The following is an 18,340-nucleotide window of genomic DNA, read 5'->3' as shown; positions in this document are numbered from 1 at the left end:
GGAACACAGGGGGAACCCTTTGGAATGCATGGAAAGACAATTTACTTTGGTGTCTAAAGAGTCCTGCTAAACTGTTTTATTATGGTATGAATATATCAGATGGCAGTAACCTAGGTAAAAGCCATAGGGATTGCTCTTTTTGTATAGCATTACAGATTTTTATGAACTTACAACCAGTACTGAGAGATCCAGCCATACTTTTCTTAGCAAACTAATTTCTACTGAGACTTTAATTATTTAGAACCATGAAAGAGGGTGAAAGAAAAAAAATCATTTTTCAGGTGAGGAACATAAAGCAGCCTCTACGGTTACCTTTCATTTAAGCTTAGGTAAGACTGCTTACACACCTTATTGTAACAGTAGGCCAAAAGTGAGCACGCTGGGCTGTTAAGAGGCTAGTCATAATCCCTTGATAGTGACCATGCTAAATTTTGTTTTATTTTTAAAGAGATCACAGTGACTTGACTGCATGGTCTACTTTTTGTGTGGAAGGGGAATAAAAATGACCTTTTGAAATGTATGGATCCAGCTCATAGGCTGTAAGGCAAGAAGGTAGCAGTGAGGCCATCTGATCCCTGTAACACAAACCAGAGCAGTTCACCTCCCATCTCTTGTGTCAACTCCAGCTTCTGGCTGAAGGAGAACAAACTTCTCCATTCCAAATATTTTTAGTGAATTGCAAACTGGTAGAAAGATATCAAGAAGGAGATCTCTAGAAACTGACAGCAAATTAGGATCCAGTAAATTAACACAAAAAAAAATCTTCTATTTACACTTTATTCTAGGCACATAATTCACAAAAAAAAAAAAGTTCTAGAACATAAAATCACGGGGTGACTCTCCTCTCTCTCTTTGCTGCAGGCTGGCACTTTGCCTGTGCAGGCTGGACACTGAGGGCACCTCATACCACTTCTGACCTATGTCTGAGGGACATTTGTCTTTGGTGTTCATGTGGAGTTGAGCTTGGCACTCCAAAGGCCAAGAGAGAATCACTGACACTAAGGTGCCAGAATAAAAAGGTGTGAAGAACAGTGAAGGAGATGAAAAGGAACTGAAGGACTCCTCCTGAAAAGAAAGAGGATTTCTCTGGAGTTTATTTCTGCATGCAAGATGTTCCTCGGGAAAATCCTGATGAGTAGAAGGGTCACTGGGTTTGTTCCGTGAACCATACCCAGTGACAGACATGGCAATGCCTTGATGGACACCTTCAGTCTTGTCTTAGAGTACAGGATAAACATCTATCCCCAAAACATTTAATTAAACTCCCCTCCATTCAGAGGAAAGGAACAAAAAGAAAGAACAGGATACACCAACCACAACTGTAATATGGAGTACTGTTGTTTAGACAGATATTTATACTTCCATCATGAATAGCTTTGGAAAAACTGGAAGAAAAAAAAAAAAAGCAACACCAAAAACCCACTGAAATAAAAACCAACACTCTGAATAGTAATATACAGTCTCTGGGGGCTGAGACTGCAGCATTTACACACTTAAATAACTTTATGGATGTTGACAGTTCCACTTAACTCAAAAGTGTTGTTCTCTTGTTTGTGTAACAGGCTTGTCATATGTCCCTACACAGGCTGGTGCACAGGGATGAACAGCAGCCTGCTGCTCCAGAAGCTTATGCTGTTGTGTGAGCAAACTGCAGGGAAACCTGTAAAAAATCAGGATTCCTACCATGGGCTGAGTAAAGCAAATTTTGACAATGTAACACCTACCAGTAGCACTACACGACTTGGGTCCAAACATCATCAATTGTTACTGGTTATGTGTGTTTTCTTTGCCCAAGACATTTCAGATGAGCAGTTAGTGAAATATAATTTAACTCAGCTCTGTTAAACCAAAATATTGGTTTATATACCAGACATTTGTACAGGTTTAAACAGGTATATTTAAAATATACATATTGTAAGAGGTACAAAGGATAAAAACAAGAAGTGGTGTAAGCTGTTGTAAGCAGGTAAGACTTCCCTGTCTAGACCACGTGTGCCGAGGACCTGGCCTAACAAACATGTATTTCTGAACACTGATTTGCTGAAGGACTGTGACTAGCAGGGATAGTATAACTAACCCTCTGGTCAACAGTATGATGTTATTTTTTCACCTGCTCCAGAGCTGAAGTACATTATTCCACAACTGCATGTGCATTTCTGTCAGTCTCAGACTGCCTTCTATAGCCTGAAGACTTTTTCTTCATTTCTTAAAATAATGTGAGTTTTTTTTTTTTTTTTTTTTTTTTTAATTCCAGAGCAACCAAACCAAACCAGCTGTCCTTAGGCTGGAAGCTTATAAGAACAAATAAGCCACTTTTGCTTTTGCCATGCAACAGACTTGCCAAGATCAACCCCAAGAATACTGTCAAATGACCGTCCAACTACATGGAAAACTAGTGTACCTTGCCTTCAGCGTGTTTTACAGGAGGGTGACCCATGCACAGGAGTTGTCCCAAGCTACAAACACAGCCTTTTTAGCAGCAGAGAAGATCCCATGGTGTTTGTCACCAATGCCAAGCCTCCAGGCAGCTGTGGGACTTTCTCATTGGGAAGTGAAATGATTAACCAAATCGTAATTGCAAATGGCTGTTTGGTTAGACTTAAGTGCCTGTGTATCAATGAATTGCCTAACAAGGAATTTGAAGTATATTTATAAAATCATATCCCTTGCTCTCAAATTTACATGTCTCAGAAGAGATATATTTGAATTTCTGTAACGAGTTTCTCAGTGTTTGCTTTGAAGTATTTCTTATACTCAGCTGTTATACACTGTATATACAGGAGAGTCCCCAAAAGATACTTTTAGTTAATTTGACCATGAAAATATTACATTTAAAGGCTGAACCTATGAGAATTTTTGAGCATTGCATGTGTAGTTGCACAGGCTCACATCTGTAAGCATTCCCAGTATTGGACATGGACTTTAGAAAGACACTGCATACTTTGGTTTTCCTAACCAGAAAATAAAAAAGATATATATATAAAAAAAGAAAATACAGAAAAATAAAGAAAATAAAAAAGATATAAAATAAAAAAAAATAAAAAGAGTAAACTTACCAGTTGAGGGACTCCTCAGATTATTTTTGTAACCAACTGCATCATGCTTAATAACCAACTTCCACTTAAAACCTTCTGTGAAGGAGAGGTCTAAAGGAGAACTTGCTTTTGTTGCAAACACCAATAAAATAACCTTACTAAAACACCTGGAGTTCCATTTGGCTGAACAGCATTGCCATTGAAGCTTTCTCTCTTGTAAATTTTTTTAGCAGTAATGAATATATTAAAAACAAAGAAAAAATACCAACAACCAAAATGTAAAATTAAGCACTGACTCATTTATTCTTCAGGTCATATTGATTTTTTCACTTTTTTTTTTTTTTTTTTTTTTTTTAAATACACCACTTGTTTTAGTTTTACCAAATATTAAAGGAGTTTTTGCTGGGCTCTTTGTCTTAAGCATAGCCATCAGTTTATAGATTAAGCTGTCCTTTTGTGCAAATTCCTACTTGTCTTTTATAGGCAGTAGAATAATTAAATGAATTTAATTATTTTCCCTAGAATGGGTCAGTAGGTACTGAAATGATGAAAGATTTAATAAAGATATTTCCTTCATTAGGGACTAGTTCTGCATTCCCTGCTAAGAACAGCATTTACAAAAATAATGCTATTCCCACTGTAGTCAATGGGACAGCTCACAAGGGTAAACTGTGCATTGTTTGACCTGATCCTTGCTCATTAATGTCTATAAAAACTCCATTAGACAACATAAGAAAAATAACATATAGAGAGATCAAATAATTTTAGTAATATTACATGCAAACTAATAAAACTCTCTGGCAACACTAGAGCCCTCTGGATCATCACCTCAGTCTTGTTTTCTTAAATGTTATTATCTCTAACTGCAGTGCTAAGCCTACAGCAGTGGATTATCTTTTTTTTTTTTTTGGTAAATAATTAATGGTATAAACATAGGATTTTCTCTGCTGGATAAATTACCTACAGACACATTGTGATTTTTACTATATATTAAAAATATGCTTGAAAATGCCACAGATGAATTATTTCAATTCACTACACACAAAGGTATATTACCTTAGCCCCATGCTGTAGTTTATTTTCCTGATGAACTGACTTGGAAAAATCTTTATGCCATTGCTCATGAGTTCCTTACCAGATAAGTAGGTGAATAGTTGTATTGGTGCGTTTTACCCTTAGGAATACCCAGTTCTTCTTCTTTCCCTTTTACTTTTTTTTTTTTTTCTCTTCAGTCTATACCTTGGTCTCAGTGGATGTTTTGCCTTTACTTCCATCTCTTTACTCAGAACTACCTCCTCCCATCTCTTAAGCACTCCTTATTTTACTGCACTCTTCAGCCAAGACCCTGGTCTGTGCTCCAGGATTCTTTCCATTGATATAAATTCTGGTATTTGGTGTTTATCTGAGGCTCCCTCTATTGACAGCAACCCACCCCAGCTTCTCTGTAGTCAGGACGTGGCTCTTCTACTCCTCCACTGTGCCAGACCACAGAAGTGTGTCCTTTTACTCCTAGAACCAGTTCCTAGCATCCTTAGCAGGGCTGCTACACTGACAACATTTTATAATTATCTCTTGTACCTTCCACTGTGATTTATAATTCATATGAAAGGTTCTCAGTTAAACATCCTGCCCACAGAGGAAGGAAAGAACCCTCAGCGTTGCACCCACTGAAGTCATTAATCTCATCCGCTTCCCCTGATCAAAATTCATACTCTCTAGCCCCACCACAGCATAGGAGACTGAGTGAGTAATAACACAAGCGCTCCTTATTCCCCCTCTTTCTATTTCTCCTATTCCTCACCCAGAGAAGATTGATCTTCCTGCAGTTTCCCAAGCAGTAGCACCTGGGGTCATGGGTCATATGTCTCTGCTGCAGCAGTAGGACAAAACCCAAGGGCTCCCCGTAGCCACCGAATGTCTAATGCCTTCGCAAAAGATCCACCCAAGCTACAAGCCTACAGGATGGGAACACTCCGAACACTTCAGGTGTCAGACATTAAACCTGCTGCAGCAGCTGCCCCCAGCTTGAACAGAAAAGAGGTGGCTGCTTTCTGCAGAAGTGCACTGGCACAGTGCTTGTTTCTGATGGCTTTACTATACGCAGACTCCTATGCAAATATTTAATGTCCCATGATAAATCACATCTAAAAAATGCCGAAGAACCTGACTAACTAGATTAATGGGGTCAGGGGAAATACATCAACAACAGAAAAAAAAAAAAGTGAGGGAAGCTATAAAAGAAAAGCAAAAATTGGTGTCTGTTACTCCAAAACTTTGATTTTCAGCCATGTCTAAAGAATATTGATGATTAGTGGTTTAGTTGGAAGTTATTTAATATAAACACCAAAGCGAACGGTTCAGTCTTATTTAGTCTTTACATGATACTTTGAAACTAAGCTGCAGTTTCTACCACATGAGGCATAAAATCAATTAAAGAAGAATGTTTATGCTCCAGCAGACTTGTAACTGCACTGCTTAAAGTTCAGTCGGTTTGTGTTTTAAAATATTTTTGTTAATTTTCCAGTCTGAATCTGGTATTAATTAAAGAAGTTTAAATGTGGTCTCCTTCCAAAACCATATGATCTTCTTGTTTCTTCCTGCTCACAGCGTCCATGCTGGTCTGAATCTTACCCTTTTTCAAACATAACATACATATTTTATTAATATGGCTATTTTCATTGACAAAAATAACAAGGCTCTGCCTATTTGTATTCAGTAATATTATGACCTTCACAAGATCAATCACCACACAGGAAATGGGCCATCTGTATTGATAAGGCTTGGAACTGAAAGGCTTGTGAAGAGGAAGCTGCTCTGACAGGTTTGCAGGCTATGAATGGGAGAAAGGGATCATTCTCCCATTTGATTGTATCATGCGGTTAAAGAATATGTGCCAGGTTGCCTGATGCTAACAAAAACATAAGTTTTTTTTTTTTTTAACCTCATCCCCTCATGAAGCCTTCAGATAGATGTGGGATGCCTGAGTAAAGTGTTATTTGAAGGGTAGAGAAGACAAAGGATTATACATTCAGAGGTTTGCTTTCTTAGATTTATTATCAAACAAAATTCACTGTTTGATGGCAATTAGCATGACTGCCAGTTTTCATTTCTCACAGAAGATCATGGCAATAAGTCACTAAAGGGTACTGTGTACTTGTCTCCAGGTTTGTATTGCCACCATGCTGCCAATAATACACCCAGTGAATTAGAAGGCCAAAAAGCCATGAACACTTAAGACGGCACTGTCGGGTAGTTTAGAGGGAAATACTTCTTTTGGTAGCCAATCCAATTTATGCTGGCTTGACTTGTTTATGGCTTTACAGCCTAAGGCTTCCATTTCAACTTTCAGATTAATCAAACCTGAATTCTAACACAAAATGTTAACAGTGTCCTTATGGGCTTGCATCTCAGCTGGTTCAGCAGATGAACACATGCTCTGTCCAGTGGGAAAACTGCTCTACCTACATTCACAGTGAGGCCTGAATTTGAATCAAAAGTCCAATAAAAAGTTACAAGTGATATTAGGCCCATGATTTTTGTTGTTGTTGTTATTTGTTTGCTTTTAGATTAAAAATATAAATCAAATATTAGTTAAATAGCATATCTGTTCCATAGGGAAATACTTCACACATTGTTATGTAGGAGAATGCCAGGGACGAGCACTAAAAGCAATAACAACAGCCCAGTAGAAGAATACATGATTTTTTCTATTCATTAGGATACAGGGCTCAGCACTTGTGCATGACTTCTGTCCCACATTTGTTTTCTGAGTATAAGAACTATAAACAACCCAAAACCACAGCACCATTCTTCCATGTCTCTCCACCTTGACATTCATGTCCTGTTAATTGTATTATCTTTTTACATACCTGCAAGGGCTCTACATGCTTCAAGGTTTCAAGCTTTTCTTTTTCAAAGTTCTTCTCATGTAGGAAGAGGATAGGCATAGGGTATTCAGTTGTCTTGCGTTGTACCTAACTTAAAAAAATAAGCAACCCTTTTCCCTGACCTTCCCTAGTTAATCCCAAGTCTAATGCTTTTTTAAAAATTTGACTTCTTTAGTTGGGTACAAGAATATGCCATCTCAAACTAAAAACAAACAAACAGAAAAAAATATTTCTTTTCAAGGGATGAACTGGAAGGCATTACAAAGACTATTTAATTTACTACATGTAATTTTTATCATACAAAATCATCTTTTTTTTTTTCTTCTTCTCTACCATGACAGAGAGCTTTAATATCAGTTCCCCTTGGTGTTCACCACACGTCTAGTGGCAAAGCAGACCTTAATTCCACAGCATGCAACCCAGGGTTTCTTAGGAAATGACAGGTACCAAGAAATACTAAGATGAAGTGATTTAAATGATAACAACTGCATTGAAATCTGGGGTGCAAAATTTGATGTACTGCATAAGTTGCAAATCATATGATATTAGTACATTTTTTTTGTGAATTTTTGAGTACATTACTTCCAATAACCGTAACACTATGGAATTGCTGGTCAAGAGTCCTGCACTATGTAACACAAGCCTTACATATCAATTAAATAAGTTTTAATGATTTTTTACTTTGAAAAGAATTCATGATCTGCTGTGTAAATAAAGGTGAAACTTTGCTTTTGATCTAGCTTGTGGCATCCATGCCATGGCAGGGGGGTTGGAACTGCATGATCTTTAAGGTCTCTTCCAACCCAAACTGTTCTATGATTCTATGAAAACTTTATGGAATTGCCTGTGACATATATCTTAATGTCTTAATAAATAGAAAGAGATAAAAAACAAACAAATAAATAAAAAGCACCATCAAACCTTACAAACCCTACTACTTTTAAAGTTGTGCAAATAGCACTAGTTGGTTCAGTGGCAGATAACAAATCTGTCCTACAGACTACAGACTTATCTGTAAGCTGCACTCATGTGTTCAGCAGAAATCTGAAATACAGGATCTCACAAAAATACTCTCAATGTACAGGAAGTTTCTAATGGGCAACTGGCAAAGCTGTTATGGTAGAAAAACTTGAAAAAGAGCAATATCTGGCGAGTTTGTGAATTTTATCTGACCCCTAATTTCCTGTTTCTTGAAATATTCTGATCTCCTCCAGAGTTTATGAATTATAAATAGCTACAAAGCAGTAATTATATTGTGGTTAAATATTTACGTGGTTTTTTTTAGGAGTTTTGTAGAAAAATCATTACATCAAAATTTAAAAGTGAGTGGTTCCCACAGTGTACGGCTCAAATACAGCCATACTCTGTGACCCAGCTGTGCTCCAGTGTAGCTGGGCTTCAGCAAAGTGAAGTGGGTGGAAAGTCAGAAAATAAAATGACTGAAGTATGAAGAGAGGATGAAATGTATGTAAACCATTAGGGCAACAGAAAGATGAGGTAGGACAGGGAGGCGTGAAAAGTAATTTAAATTTTGACCAGTATTACAGGCTAGCATTTCCTTGATTTCTACGTGGTGTAGTGTAATGATGTGTCAGTTCACGATGAAGATCCTCTTACTGCCTCAATAGCAAGTGACAGCAAATGGTAGACCGAATGTTGATGTGCCTACCCCTATGGAGATGATGTTCCTACTTATTCATGTTCTTGATCTCCTAGATGCACAAGATGTTCTGCTTTGCAGCAGTACAAAACAAAACAAAACAAAAGACTGAAATCAAACTTGTGCATACGGAGTTGCCTGCCATCACATTTCTACCTTCTTTTGTGTTGTAAACAGAGCACTGAATTGGGGAGCAGAAATTCCTGATTTTCAGCTCATGAGACATATCCAACCCACAGTCTTCTTTAGGATGGTGGAAGACTGAAAGTGCCCTGGTAACTTTTAGTTTGATTATAAAACAGAGACGAAAAAGAGAAGAAAACCAGGTATGAAAGAGTGGACTGGGGCAGTCCTTCTTGATACGCTAGGTAGATTAAAAGGGGAAGTATTTTCCCTTCAGAAACAGAAATATCATTTCAAAAAATCCGCTTACATGCTACAAAATTATCAGATCTACCCCCGCGCCAATTTTTGATTTCCCACTGTGTGAGGATTGCAATTAATAAGTTGGAGGACAATGCCACATTTTTCAGTTGAGTAATCCAACTATTCAGACTTTCTGTTGCCTTTCGGACACTTCTATATATAATTGACCATTTTTCAGAATCATGACGGAAAATATTGGACTTATTTGTAGAACACTGTCAGTGCATTCATTTTGGAGTATATATCAATAATGTTTGCAGGGTGGAAATGAGATGCAGGTCAAGTTAATGAAGCTATTGAATAGGAAAAATTAGAAGCTCTAACAGGCAAAATAATAAAATACAGTATATGCCATGAGGAGCCAAGCAGGGAACAGAAGAGTGAGCAAAAGTAATGAGGTGAAGAATAGCTGTGCCTGCTCTTCACCATCTGTGTTACAACATCAGCCCCTAGGACAGGGTTCCCATTGTACAGCAGGCTGCACGAAACTGGAAGAAAAGAAGCTGGAGAAGAATGCCTCCTCACAGATGATCTGAGGCTGTAATTCCACAAATACTGCTGCTTGGATAAGCCACTACTGTTGTACATTTTCACTGGAGTTGGTAAAAAAAAAATGTGTGCTGGAAAACAGCATGAAATACTTTACAGAAAGAAGAGCTGGAATCCTCATCAACACATCATCTAGGCTGTGTGACAAGGAAAAGGTTAACATGAACATCCATTTCTTGGCCAGCTATACAACGTGTCTTGGTTACTGCAGCAGTTTCAAAAGGCAGGAAAAGATACTGTACATGCGAGGTTAAGGAACAGCTACTAGTTATATATGAGAAAAAAAAAAAAGAGGCAGAAAAGTGTGAGCAAGATGTTAACGTATCCCAATAAACAGAAAAGCATTTTGTGCACCATGGTTAGTCAGAGCAAATGCCCCTGGATATTGTCCTCAGAAGTCAATTTTTCTGGAAAGCACACTCAGATACTCTGTAAATCCCCAAACACAAGCAAACTAATTTAGATGTAGTATGAGGTTTGGCACCAGGGAAAGAAAAACTTTACAGTTTATGGAACTGTCTGACAGTTTCTAGGCAGAAAATAATGGGTTTGGAGAATTTTAATTCTGCGGCAACCACAGCTCAATGTGCTTCCCACCATCTCTGCCCGGTAACAAGATAACTCAGAAACAAATTGGTGTCACTAATGTAACACTCTCCTTGAAAACAGTCTGAATCCAAAATAAAAAGTTTAAGTGCCAGAAAAAAAAAAAAAAAAAAAAAAGGTTTTCAACTTCTCAAGAAAGCCTAATTCTGGGACAAAACTTACTTCCTTATACAAAAGTCTGCCTGGACAATCGTTTTCAAAGCTATGTGTGGCAGGCAGCGTGGTTATGGTGCTCTGCAGTAGATTTGGACTCTTGAGTCCAGTTCTTCATCTGGACTCCTGCCTAAGTCTGCTTCTGGCACGAGTGGTTTGCTGGAGAACCAAACCCAGCTGTGTGCCAGCACAAGCCAGAGCACTCCCTTTGTGTGCCATGACTACAAACTTGGATATGCCATGGTAATGCTTTCCTGATGAGCTGTGCACGCTTTGGGCTGATCTCGAGTAGAACTGGAAAGAGCTCAGAAGCCCTGCTTACTTACTAAAGCAGGGATGACTTTCTTGGTAAAAATGCGGATGCAAGTGGTACCATAAAACTGGAGGCAAATGAGCGATCGACAAGCTTCTCAGACTAATAAACTATCTCTCCTCTAATTATACCTGATGTAAAAACCTCGAGACTGTTACTCATAGATTTTACAAGGCAGAATAACAAATGAGCTGTGCACTGAAATTCCTTTGCATAGCAACTTACGAAATCATCGATTTTTATTTAATTTTACCACATTTTATGTTTTCCAAAGTGCTGCATCCTGCAAGCAGGACATGCAGCTCATGACTTGCTGGCTGTAGGAGCTGAACTAACCCCAAATTTGAGTCATGAGTAGGAAACAATTTAATTGTTCTCTGGGGTGAAGAATAGAAAGGAAAAGGCATGTGTTGATTAATTCATTGCAGCACTGATCCACCCTTTCTTTAATTAGGGGTGTGGAGTCAAACAATTCCTCTGCCTCACTTCATATGGAAAACTGAATTTATCTTTGGACTGTTACTATGAAGCCATGGATACTCCCACAGCATCTGAAACAAAGGCTATTGATGCCGGAGAAAAGTCATTCCCTGGTTTCCACAGGCACTGGGTGAGGTTCAACCTTTGTACACTTTTGGACTAAACTAACTGAATAACTGAGGCAAGCTGTGCTGGCCATGGCTGAGGATCACTATTTGAAGGCAGCATGAGTACCAGAGAGTTCATGTCACCAGAACTTTTGACATGCAGAAATTCAGCCCCCCTATTCAAAACTTACCAAAATTCTGCACTTTTTGAACCATAATGAGCAGGAGCCCTTTCCATCCGATAACATTCATATATACAAACCTGTATTCTACATGCTTTTCTAACTGACATTTGCCTGCATTCCTTGTTTGTTAGACCTAACAAGCAGAAATAAAAGACTTCTTGGGTCTTGCAGCTGAAAACAGCTTTTGAACTGAAGTGAATCAGGGTGCCTTTACTGGAATGAATAGACCCTTCAGTTTGAACCAGCCGAGCACCAGCCCCTTCGGGGCTGTTTTTCTGGAAATACTTTACCAGAATTCATTCCCCCAGCAAATACAACAGTAATTGTCCCGGACTGCTTCTGTCGGGACAAGACCAACAGACACTGCCTTTGCACGGAAAACCCTCTGGTCTTTTTACGGTCTGCATCTCTGGCAGATACAACACACACTTTTTCCAGTGAAATGACCTTCTTTCTGCGCTCTGCCAGTTTTCTCCCTTCATTATCTTTTATTTCCCGTCATTTCCCCCTCCTCCCTCTCTCGGCTCTCCAGCTAAGCCTGGCGGTGCGGGGTCGGCGAGCTGCTGGCCCTTGAGGCTGACGCCAACAACGGGATCAGGCTGGGAGGATGCTCGGAGCACGGGGGGAGCAGCACAAGAGCATTCCTCCCGTTTTCCAAAGATGCCAGGCACCCAGGCTCGGGGGGAGGCTGCTCTCATCTCTCGCTGCCACTCCTCGGGTGCCCGGCTCCGGCAGCCTTCCCCCTGCCCCCCGGTGCCCTTCCCTCCCCAGGCAGGGAAACAGCAGGGCTGCCGGGTGCCGGTGCTGCCAGAGGGGAGGACCTCGGCCACCCTCCCGGTGGGACCAACGCCACCCGCCCGGACAGACAGCTCGGGTCTTGGGTCCGGGACCAGCAGCCGAAGCAGAAGGTGAGCTTTGGGACAAGGCATCCTGGGGACAAGCCACCCCCACAGACCCTCGCAGAAGCACTGAACTTTCCCCCTCCGTGCCGGCGTCTCCCCGGTACTCACCGGTCTCCCCATCCTCTTCTTCCTCTTCCTCCTCCTCCTCCTCCTCCTCCTCCTCCAGATCCAGCAGCACGTCCGCGTTCGCCGCCTGCATCTCGCCCCTGGTGCCCTCTGCCCCCGGCCCCGAGCTCCCCCGGCCCCTGCCCGTGCCCCGTGCCCCGGGCGCCGAGCGCGGAGCCCAGGCGGAGCCCGACCGGCGGCGGCGGCGGCCCCGGGCTGCGGGGCGGGGAGGGGCGGGGGGGGGGAGGGGGCGGCCCCGGCACCTTCCCGGCAGCCGCCCCGGGGCCGGCGGCGTCCCGGGGCTGCCCCCCCTCGGCCCCCGCAGCCCCCTCCCCAAGTGTCCTTTACAGAACAGGGGGCGACCCCCGCGGGGTGGAGGCGGAGGGAGCTGGAAACCTCACCTACCTCGCCAGCAGCATCCCGAGCCACTGCAAGGGGAACGTGGGAAGAGCATCGTGTTAATCGATGTGTTTTTTGACAACCCCTCCCCCTCCCTATTTTTTTTTTGCGTTTGGCTATATCAGACAATTCATGTTCATCAAAGTGTCATAAGCGGGTCAAACGTCATCTTAAAACTAATTAGGAAACGGTTTTATTTTATTATTTTTTTCTTTTTCCTAACAGGATCCAGAGCAAAGGTTTGCCCCAACTGCCTCTGCTTCCACCCCTATGTTTACTCTTCGAAAATTGTGCCAGGAGTTTAACCCCCTGGGTCTTAAAGGATGTCAGAGTATGCACTCGGTCTTTGAAGAAGTCAGCGTTGCTCGATTCTTCATAAAACGTGAAGCACACAATAAATAAATAAATAATAATAATCCACACGTTGGCAGGGTTATTCGGAAAAAGTTGCAGAAGTTGGAGAAGGAAAGCTCAAGGACTGAACTAGACAAAATGACAATCTTTCGAGCTTTACAGATGTATTCAGCCCACTTGGCTGTTTTGCAGGTGAGCCGTTGTCCTCATCGCCATCTCAGTCTGCAGGTAGGAAATAGGAGAATTTTGCAATACAGGGCATGCAGAACCGTCACTGTGCAGAAATGCCTCAGGGGCAGAAGTGCTCGCAAAGAGAGGATTTGAAGTGCTCAGCAATATCCCAGCCTGCTCACATGTCCTGGTTCCGGGGGAGAGCAGAGATTTGCTGAAACTGGAAGGCGTCTGGAGGAGTGCCCAGAAGTGAGCAGTGGGAAGAATTGGAAACAATAAAACTGAAGGGGCAAATGTTAGCTGAGAAAGACTGGGAAAATGGATTGAAGGAACAGGAAAGTCTGGCTTAGGAAAAGGAGAAACAAGCAAGATAATCTTCTTAGTCTGCATTAAGTAACCTATAAGCAATCTGTTTGCAATCTCTACTGCTGACACCAAAAAAAAAAAAAAAACGAACACAAACACCACAGTACCCAGGATGTTTAAAGTGTGCAAACAAGGAGGTGGACCAAAGCCATTTGTCAGATAAACTTGTCTCTCGTCATCAACTGTTGGCAAGTGGCTGTGAGTCAGAGTCACAGCAGGGCCTGGCATTGCAATGAATCTAAGTGCAAGGACCTTCTGACAAAAATGAATGAGAAATTTAACTTAAGTTTTGGAGCAGCTCTGCTTAGTAAAGGCCCTACCACACCGATCCCTTGAAAAGAGAAGTTGTCTGTAAGGACATCCGTGAATTCTGCAGAACTGTGAATACCTCTCTCAAGCTTCTCAATGCAAGCACCAGTGTCAGCAAACCTGCACTGTCAGCACCACCTGGCCCTGCCTGTTTTTCTCACTGTCGGACAGATAAAAAAAGCATCACGGACATGGACCGGGGCAAGAGGGCAGTCCTAGGAACGGGTGATGCTGCATAGTAAGACACAAGTTTTCTTGTATCCCAGGTTTGAAATACGGCGTGGCACAGCAAGTCTGCTTCTGAAAATCTTGAACATGTGCCTCACACATCATCACAACCACTTGTCAATGCAATTAAAAGGCAAAGTGCTTAAAAATGTGCAGGGAAGAGGAGCATTTCAAAAACAGGCTGCACACAAGATTATTTTTTTAACTGGATCCTACTAAAAACACAAGTAGAGGATCTACCCTCTCAGTCCTACTCTCACTGCAAAGCATCCCCCAGCAATTACAGAACATAAAGATTTTGCAGGTTTCATTCAGCTCTCAAAACCTGAACTCTGGGTTTCAGAGATGACTTTAAGGCAGAGTATTGCAGTTACTTGACAAGAAAAAGGGAGTACTGTGTCTAAAATTCCCATAAAACTTTATGAAAAAGCATAGCTATTTTTTTTTTCAAATTTTATAACTGATGCAAATATTTCCATGTGTACTTGTGTACTTTTGGCAAAGTACCAATGCTTCAGAAGCTTGGTTTTGATACTCCTGAAAAATGGAGATAAAAAAAAAAAAGCAAACGAAGAGAAAAACGCAACAGCACCACCCTGCTGCCATCTCTTTGTCAAATGTATAATAGCAGAAGATCTGCTCAGAGAGATGCAGTTATGTAATTTTTAGCTAAAAAAAAAAAAAAAAAAGTAGATTTTTTCAAAAGTTAGCCGAAATGAAAAATTTAGGGTAAAAATTTTTTTCCAGTTCAAGCATGGCTGTTTTCAATTTTATTGAAAAAGAAATAGGAAAACAATAAAAACATTTGAACATTCCTGGTAGTGAGAAACAGCGCAGGAGCCCATGGAGCCAGTGGAAAAATCGCCTCCATGAGCAGGGGTTTCGTGGCAACCAGCAAAACAGAGGTCAGGAAGGGACTTCAAGAGATTGTTTAGTCCGGTGGTGACAACACTTTGGCACAGGCACCAGGTCTATAACTGACATAGATTTGGGCTGGCACCGGGGCCTCTGAGTCACAGTGACAATAAGTTTGGCGCTAAGCACCAGAAATATCCTGTCAGTCACTGGGTTAGTCTGGCCGCCAGCACTGCACCAGGTTTGGATGTATATGAACAGTCAGTGACAAATACTTGCTGGTCATGTAAGGATCCTGTAATGCCCCAAGGTGAGCTCTTTGCAGGGTATTACTTCTGTCAATAGCCACACAAAATCATTTTCCTGCAGTTGAAGCTTTTTTCTCGTCCTTCTCCGAGCATCCATTGAGAACAGCTGGTTGTTGTCCTCTTAATAACATATTCCAAATGGAAAACTATCACCTTAATTCCCCAGAGCTTTTCTCCTCCAGAATACAAAACCCATTTCTTTCAGCCTTTCAACATATATCACTGTATGTGCCTTCCTCTTGGTAAGAAATTAGTGTACAAGTCCCATGTGAGACTCTATGAAAGGAAAAGGTGACATTACTTTACAAAATCTGTAAACATATTGGTTTTACCCACTCACAGTCATTTTCTCAATGATTTCCCTCACTTACACTCCCACTCCTACACACTCACAGGAGCCAAGATGTATGTGTTTAGGTCGTCTGTCCACAGCCACTTATGTGCAACACAGGACAAGGTGGCTGTGGAGTCTCCCACCTTGGAGTCCTTCAAAAGCCACCTGGACGTGGTCCTGGGCAGCCTGCTCTGGGTGTCCCTGCTTGGGCAGAGGCTGGGGCAGGTGGCCTTCAGAGGTCCAGTCTCAACCATTCTGTAGAGGGATGCCAGGTGTCAAGCACTCATCACATCTCTTGGGCAATGACAAACTGATTTTTGGACAGGTCTCTCATAATTCACAAGAGCTAAAGATTAGTATGGCATGATTCTTTTGGATCAGAGTTTTGAGAGTTTTGGTTATTTCCACCTTTAGCTAAGTCTGCCTTCAGGCCATAGCCTGTATACAAAATTCCTCAATTTTACTGCTGTGGACTATGTCCTTCTTTATGAACTTATATATATATATATACATATATATATTTCCTTACTATCTTAATATTCCTATTACAAGCCTGTATCTTTGTATATCTTTCTTCATCACCTGACCCTTTCCCAAAAGATACACTGCCCAGCAGCAATTGCAGAATTCAACGTAAGAACTTATCCAAAAAAAATGAATACAATTTTTGTATCATTTTGAATGTGATGCTCCTTCTAATATGTCCCAGAGTAACAACTGCTTTTTTTTTGCAGCAGTATCACCTTGTCAACTCATATTTATATTGCACTCTGCCATAAATCTTAGATTAATTTCTGCAGTTCTGTTGTCAGGCTATTTTCCATTTTGTATTTCTGTATTTGATTTGCTCCTGAGAGGGCATTCGTTGCCCTTACTTTTGTTATATTTCCTCCTTTGATCAACTCCTTCTCATTTGTCAAGGTAATATTGAATTCAAATGTCTTTCACCATGCTCGTGAACTGCTGAGGGACAAAATGCATGCTGCTTAAACCACAGTCATTGCAGAATAAAGACCAGGAGCAGCAAAAAAGCATACGGTCAGCAGATTCGCAGGTCTGGTAGGTCAAGTGTACTTAAAAAAACATGGAGAGAAAGAGTTTTGTGGGAAAGCTCTCAATCATCGAAAGATACTGTATTAAGGCCACTATAGCAACTCATATCAGTACAGACAAAATTTAGGAAGAATAGCAGTGGACAAGTATCATTCCATAAGGTACTCTTTAAGGGTATGAAGATCAAAGTGGTCCATCATTGTGGGATTCATTGCAGAACAGAGAACACGGTGGTCTTCCTATTTTGCATTCTTAGGTAGACTGAAAGAAGTAATTATCCCAGAGACCAAACCAAAGTTTATTATTTCATAAGACATTACACTTCTTTAATAACTGCTGGGATATCGTACCCTATAGTGGGTGAATTTTAAAACATTACAGAAACAGTTCGAAACTCAGTAAAAGAAAAGAGGGTGTTTGAAATACAATATTAGATAGCCTGCAAAGCTCCTGTTCTAATGCAGAAATAAATTCAGAGAGAAAAGATACAGAAATAATAAAAAAAATAAAATGTTCATTCACCACAAGAAATTCCCATAGGTGCACCAAGCTTTTCATAAATTTTGCTGCATTAGAAGTCAGTAAAAGAAGGTGTAGAAGAATGTACTTTCAGTTCCCCAAACCACGAGTGTTTCCTGGTCCTGTTAAGTTAGTGCTTGCAATCTGCTCAAGGCTAGAGAGAGAAAAAAAAAAAAAAAAAAAAAAAAAGCACTGTGAAGAGTTTTGAGTTCATTTTGTTTCTTCAAGTACTTTTCTTTATTTCAGTATGATTCACAGATAAGGAGAACAATGAAACATTAGGGGAAATTGAAATTACTCAGACCTTGTACAGCTGCAGTATTTTTCTTTCATTTTGGTCGTGTTTCCAATTGTACGTAATCCTGCCAGACTTCTTAATTCTCGCTCTTGCATGCAACCTCCAGTCTGAGATGACAACTTCAGTCTCTCTTGCCCTCTATTGAAGTGAATTGGTAATAACAATTGCCAATAAAATGTGAGTTACAATATGTAAAGGAGGGTATGAATAATTGATCTCAGACTACTGGCGTGTGTAATTACTTTATGTAGAAGTCTCATAAGTGCTGCCAAATCTTCTGCTGGCTCCTACCTATGTGTTCGTTTTACCTTCTTTCAGTATCTGCCCATAGTATAGGATATACACATGGCTATTTTATGGCAAACTTTCAGCCTGATATTTTTAACATGTTTAATACAGAGCTTTTAATTCCTAGGGAAGGTCTGTACTTGGCCTGTGTATATCTTAGAATAATAGACTCAGAGTTCAAGCAGTTTTATTTTTCTAATGTAAATGCCTCAATTCAAATAGTTTAGAATATGTAAAATTCAGGGAGTTAATGGGGTTATTTCATCAGGTGAATTATGAACAATTGCATACAGTCATTTCATTTGTAGTGTACCATAATAGTTTTATGATGTTTTAATTACACTTACAAAAAGCATTTTAGTCCCCTATCTGTCTGGGTATCCTGAATTTACAGGAAATGACTCTAGCAAATCTTACTCATTCCCCAAGAGAGAGCACATTCTCAGTTAT

The 18,340-nt window shown here is 40.6% G+C and overlaps 1 protein-coding gene and 1 long non-coding RNA gene across 4 annotated transcripts in view; one reads left to right on the top strand and one right to left on the bottom strand.

Moving 5' to 3' along the window:
• The window catches only part of ANO6 (anoctamin 6), a 73,990-nt gene extending 61,378 nt beyond the window's left edge, over positions 1 to 12,612 (bottom strand). The window contains exon 1 of one of the 3 annotated variants that reach the window (XM_048065899.2): positions 12,412 to 12,612. In XM_048065899.2, coding sequence (XP_047921856.1) covers positions 12,412 to 12,502 — 91 coding nt within the window. In that variant the 5' untranslated portion in view covers positions 12,503 to 12,612. The remainder of the gene's footprint in view (positions 1 to 12,411) is intronic. The other 2 variants (XM_066992178.1, XM_066992186.1) reach the window with 2 other exon arrangements.
• LOC125183001 (uncharacterized) lies at positions 10,838 to 16,887 on the top strand. Its single transcript, XR_007163966.2, has 2 exons — positions 10,838 to 12,309; positions 13,033 to 16,887. It is a non-coding gene; the product is annotated as an uncharacterized lncRNA (long non-coding RNA).
• The last annotated feature ends 1,453 nt before the right edge of the window (positions 16,888 to 18,340 follow it).

The sequence above is a fragment of the Anser cygnoides genome, chromosome 1, assembly GCF_040182565.1.
Source record: "Anser cygnoides isolate HZ-2024a breed goose chromosome 1, Taihu_goose_T2T_genome, whole genome shotgun sequence".
In the NCBI taxonomy this organism is placed as follows: Eukaryota; Metazoa; Chordata; class Aves; order Anseriformes; family Anatidae; genus Anser; species Anser cygnoides.
Note: the sequence above shows the minus strand (reverse complement) of the source record. Positions and strands in the feature narration are given on the sequence as shown.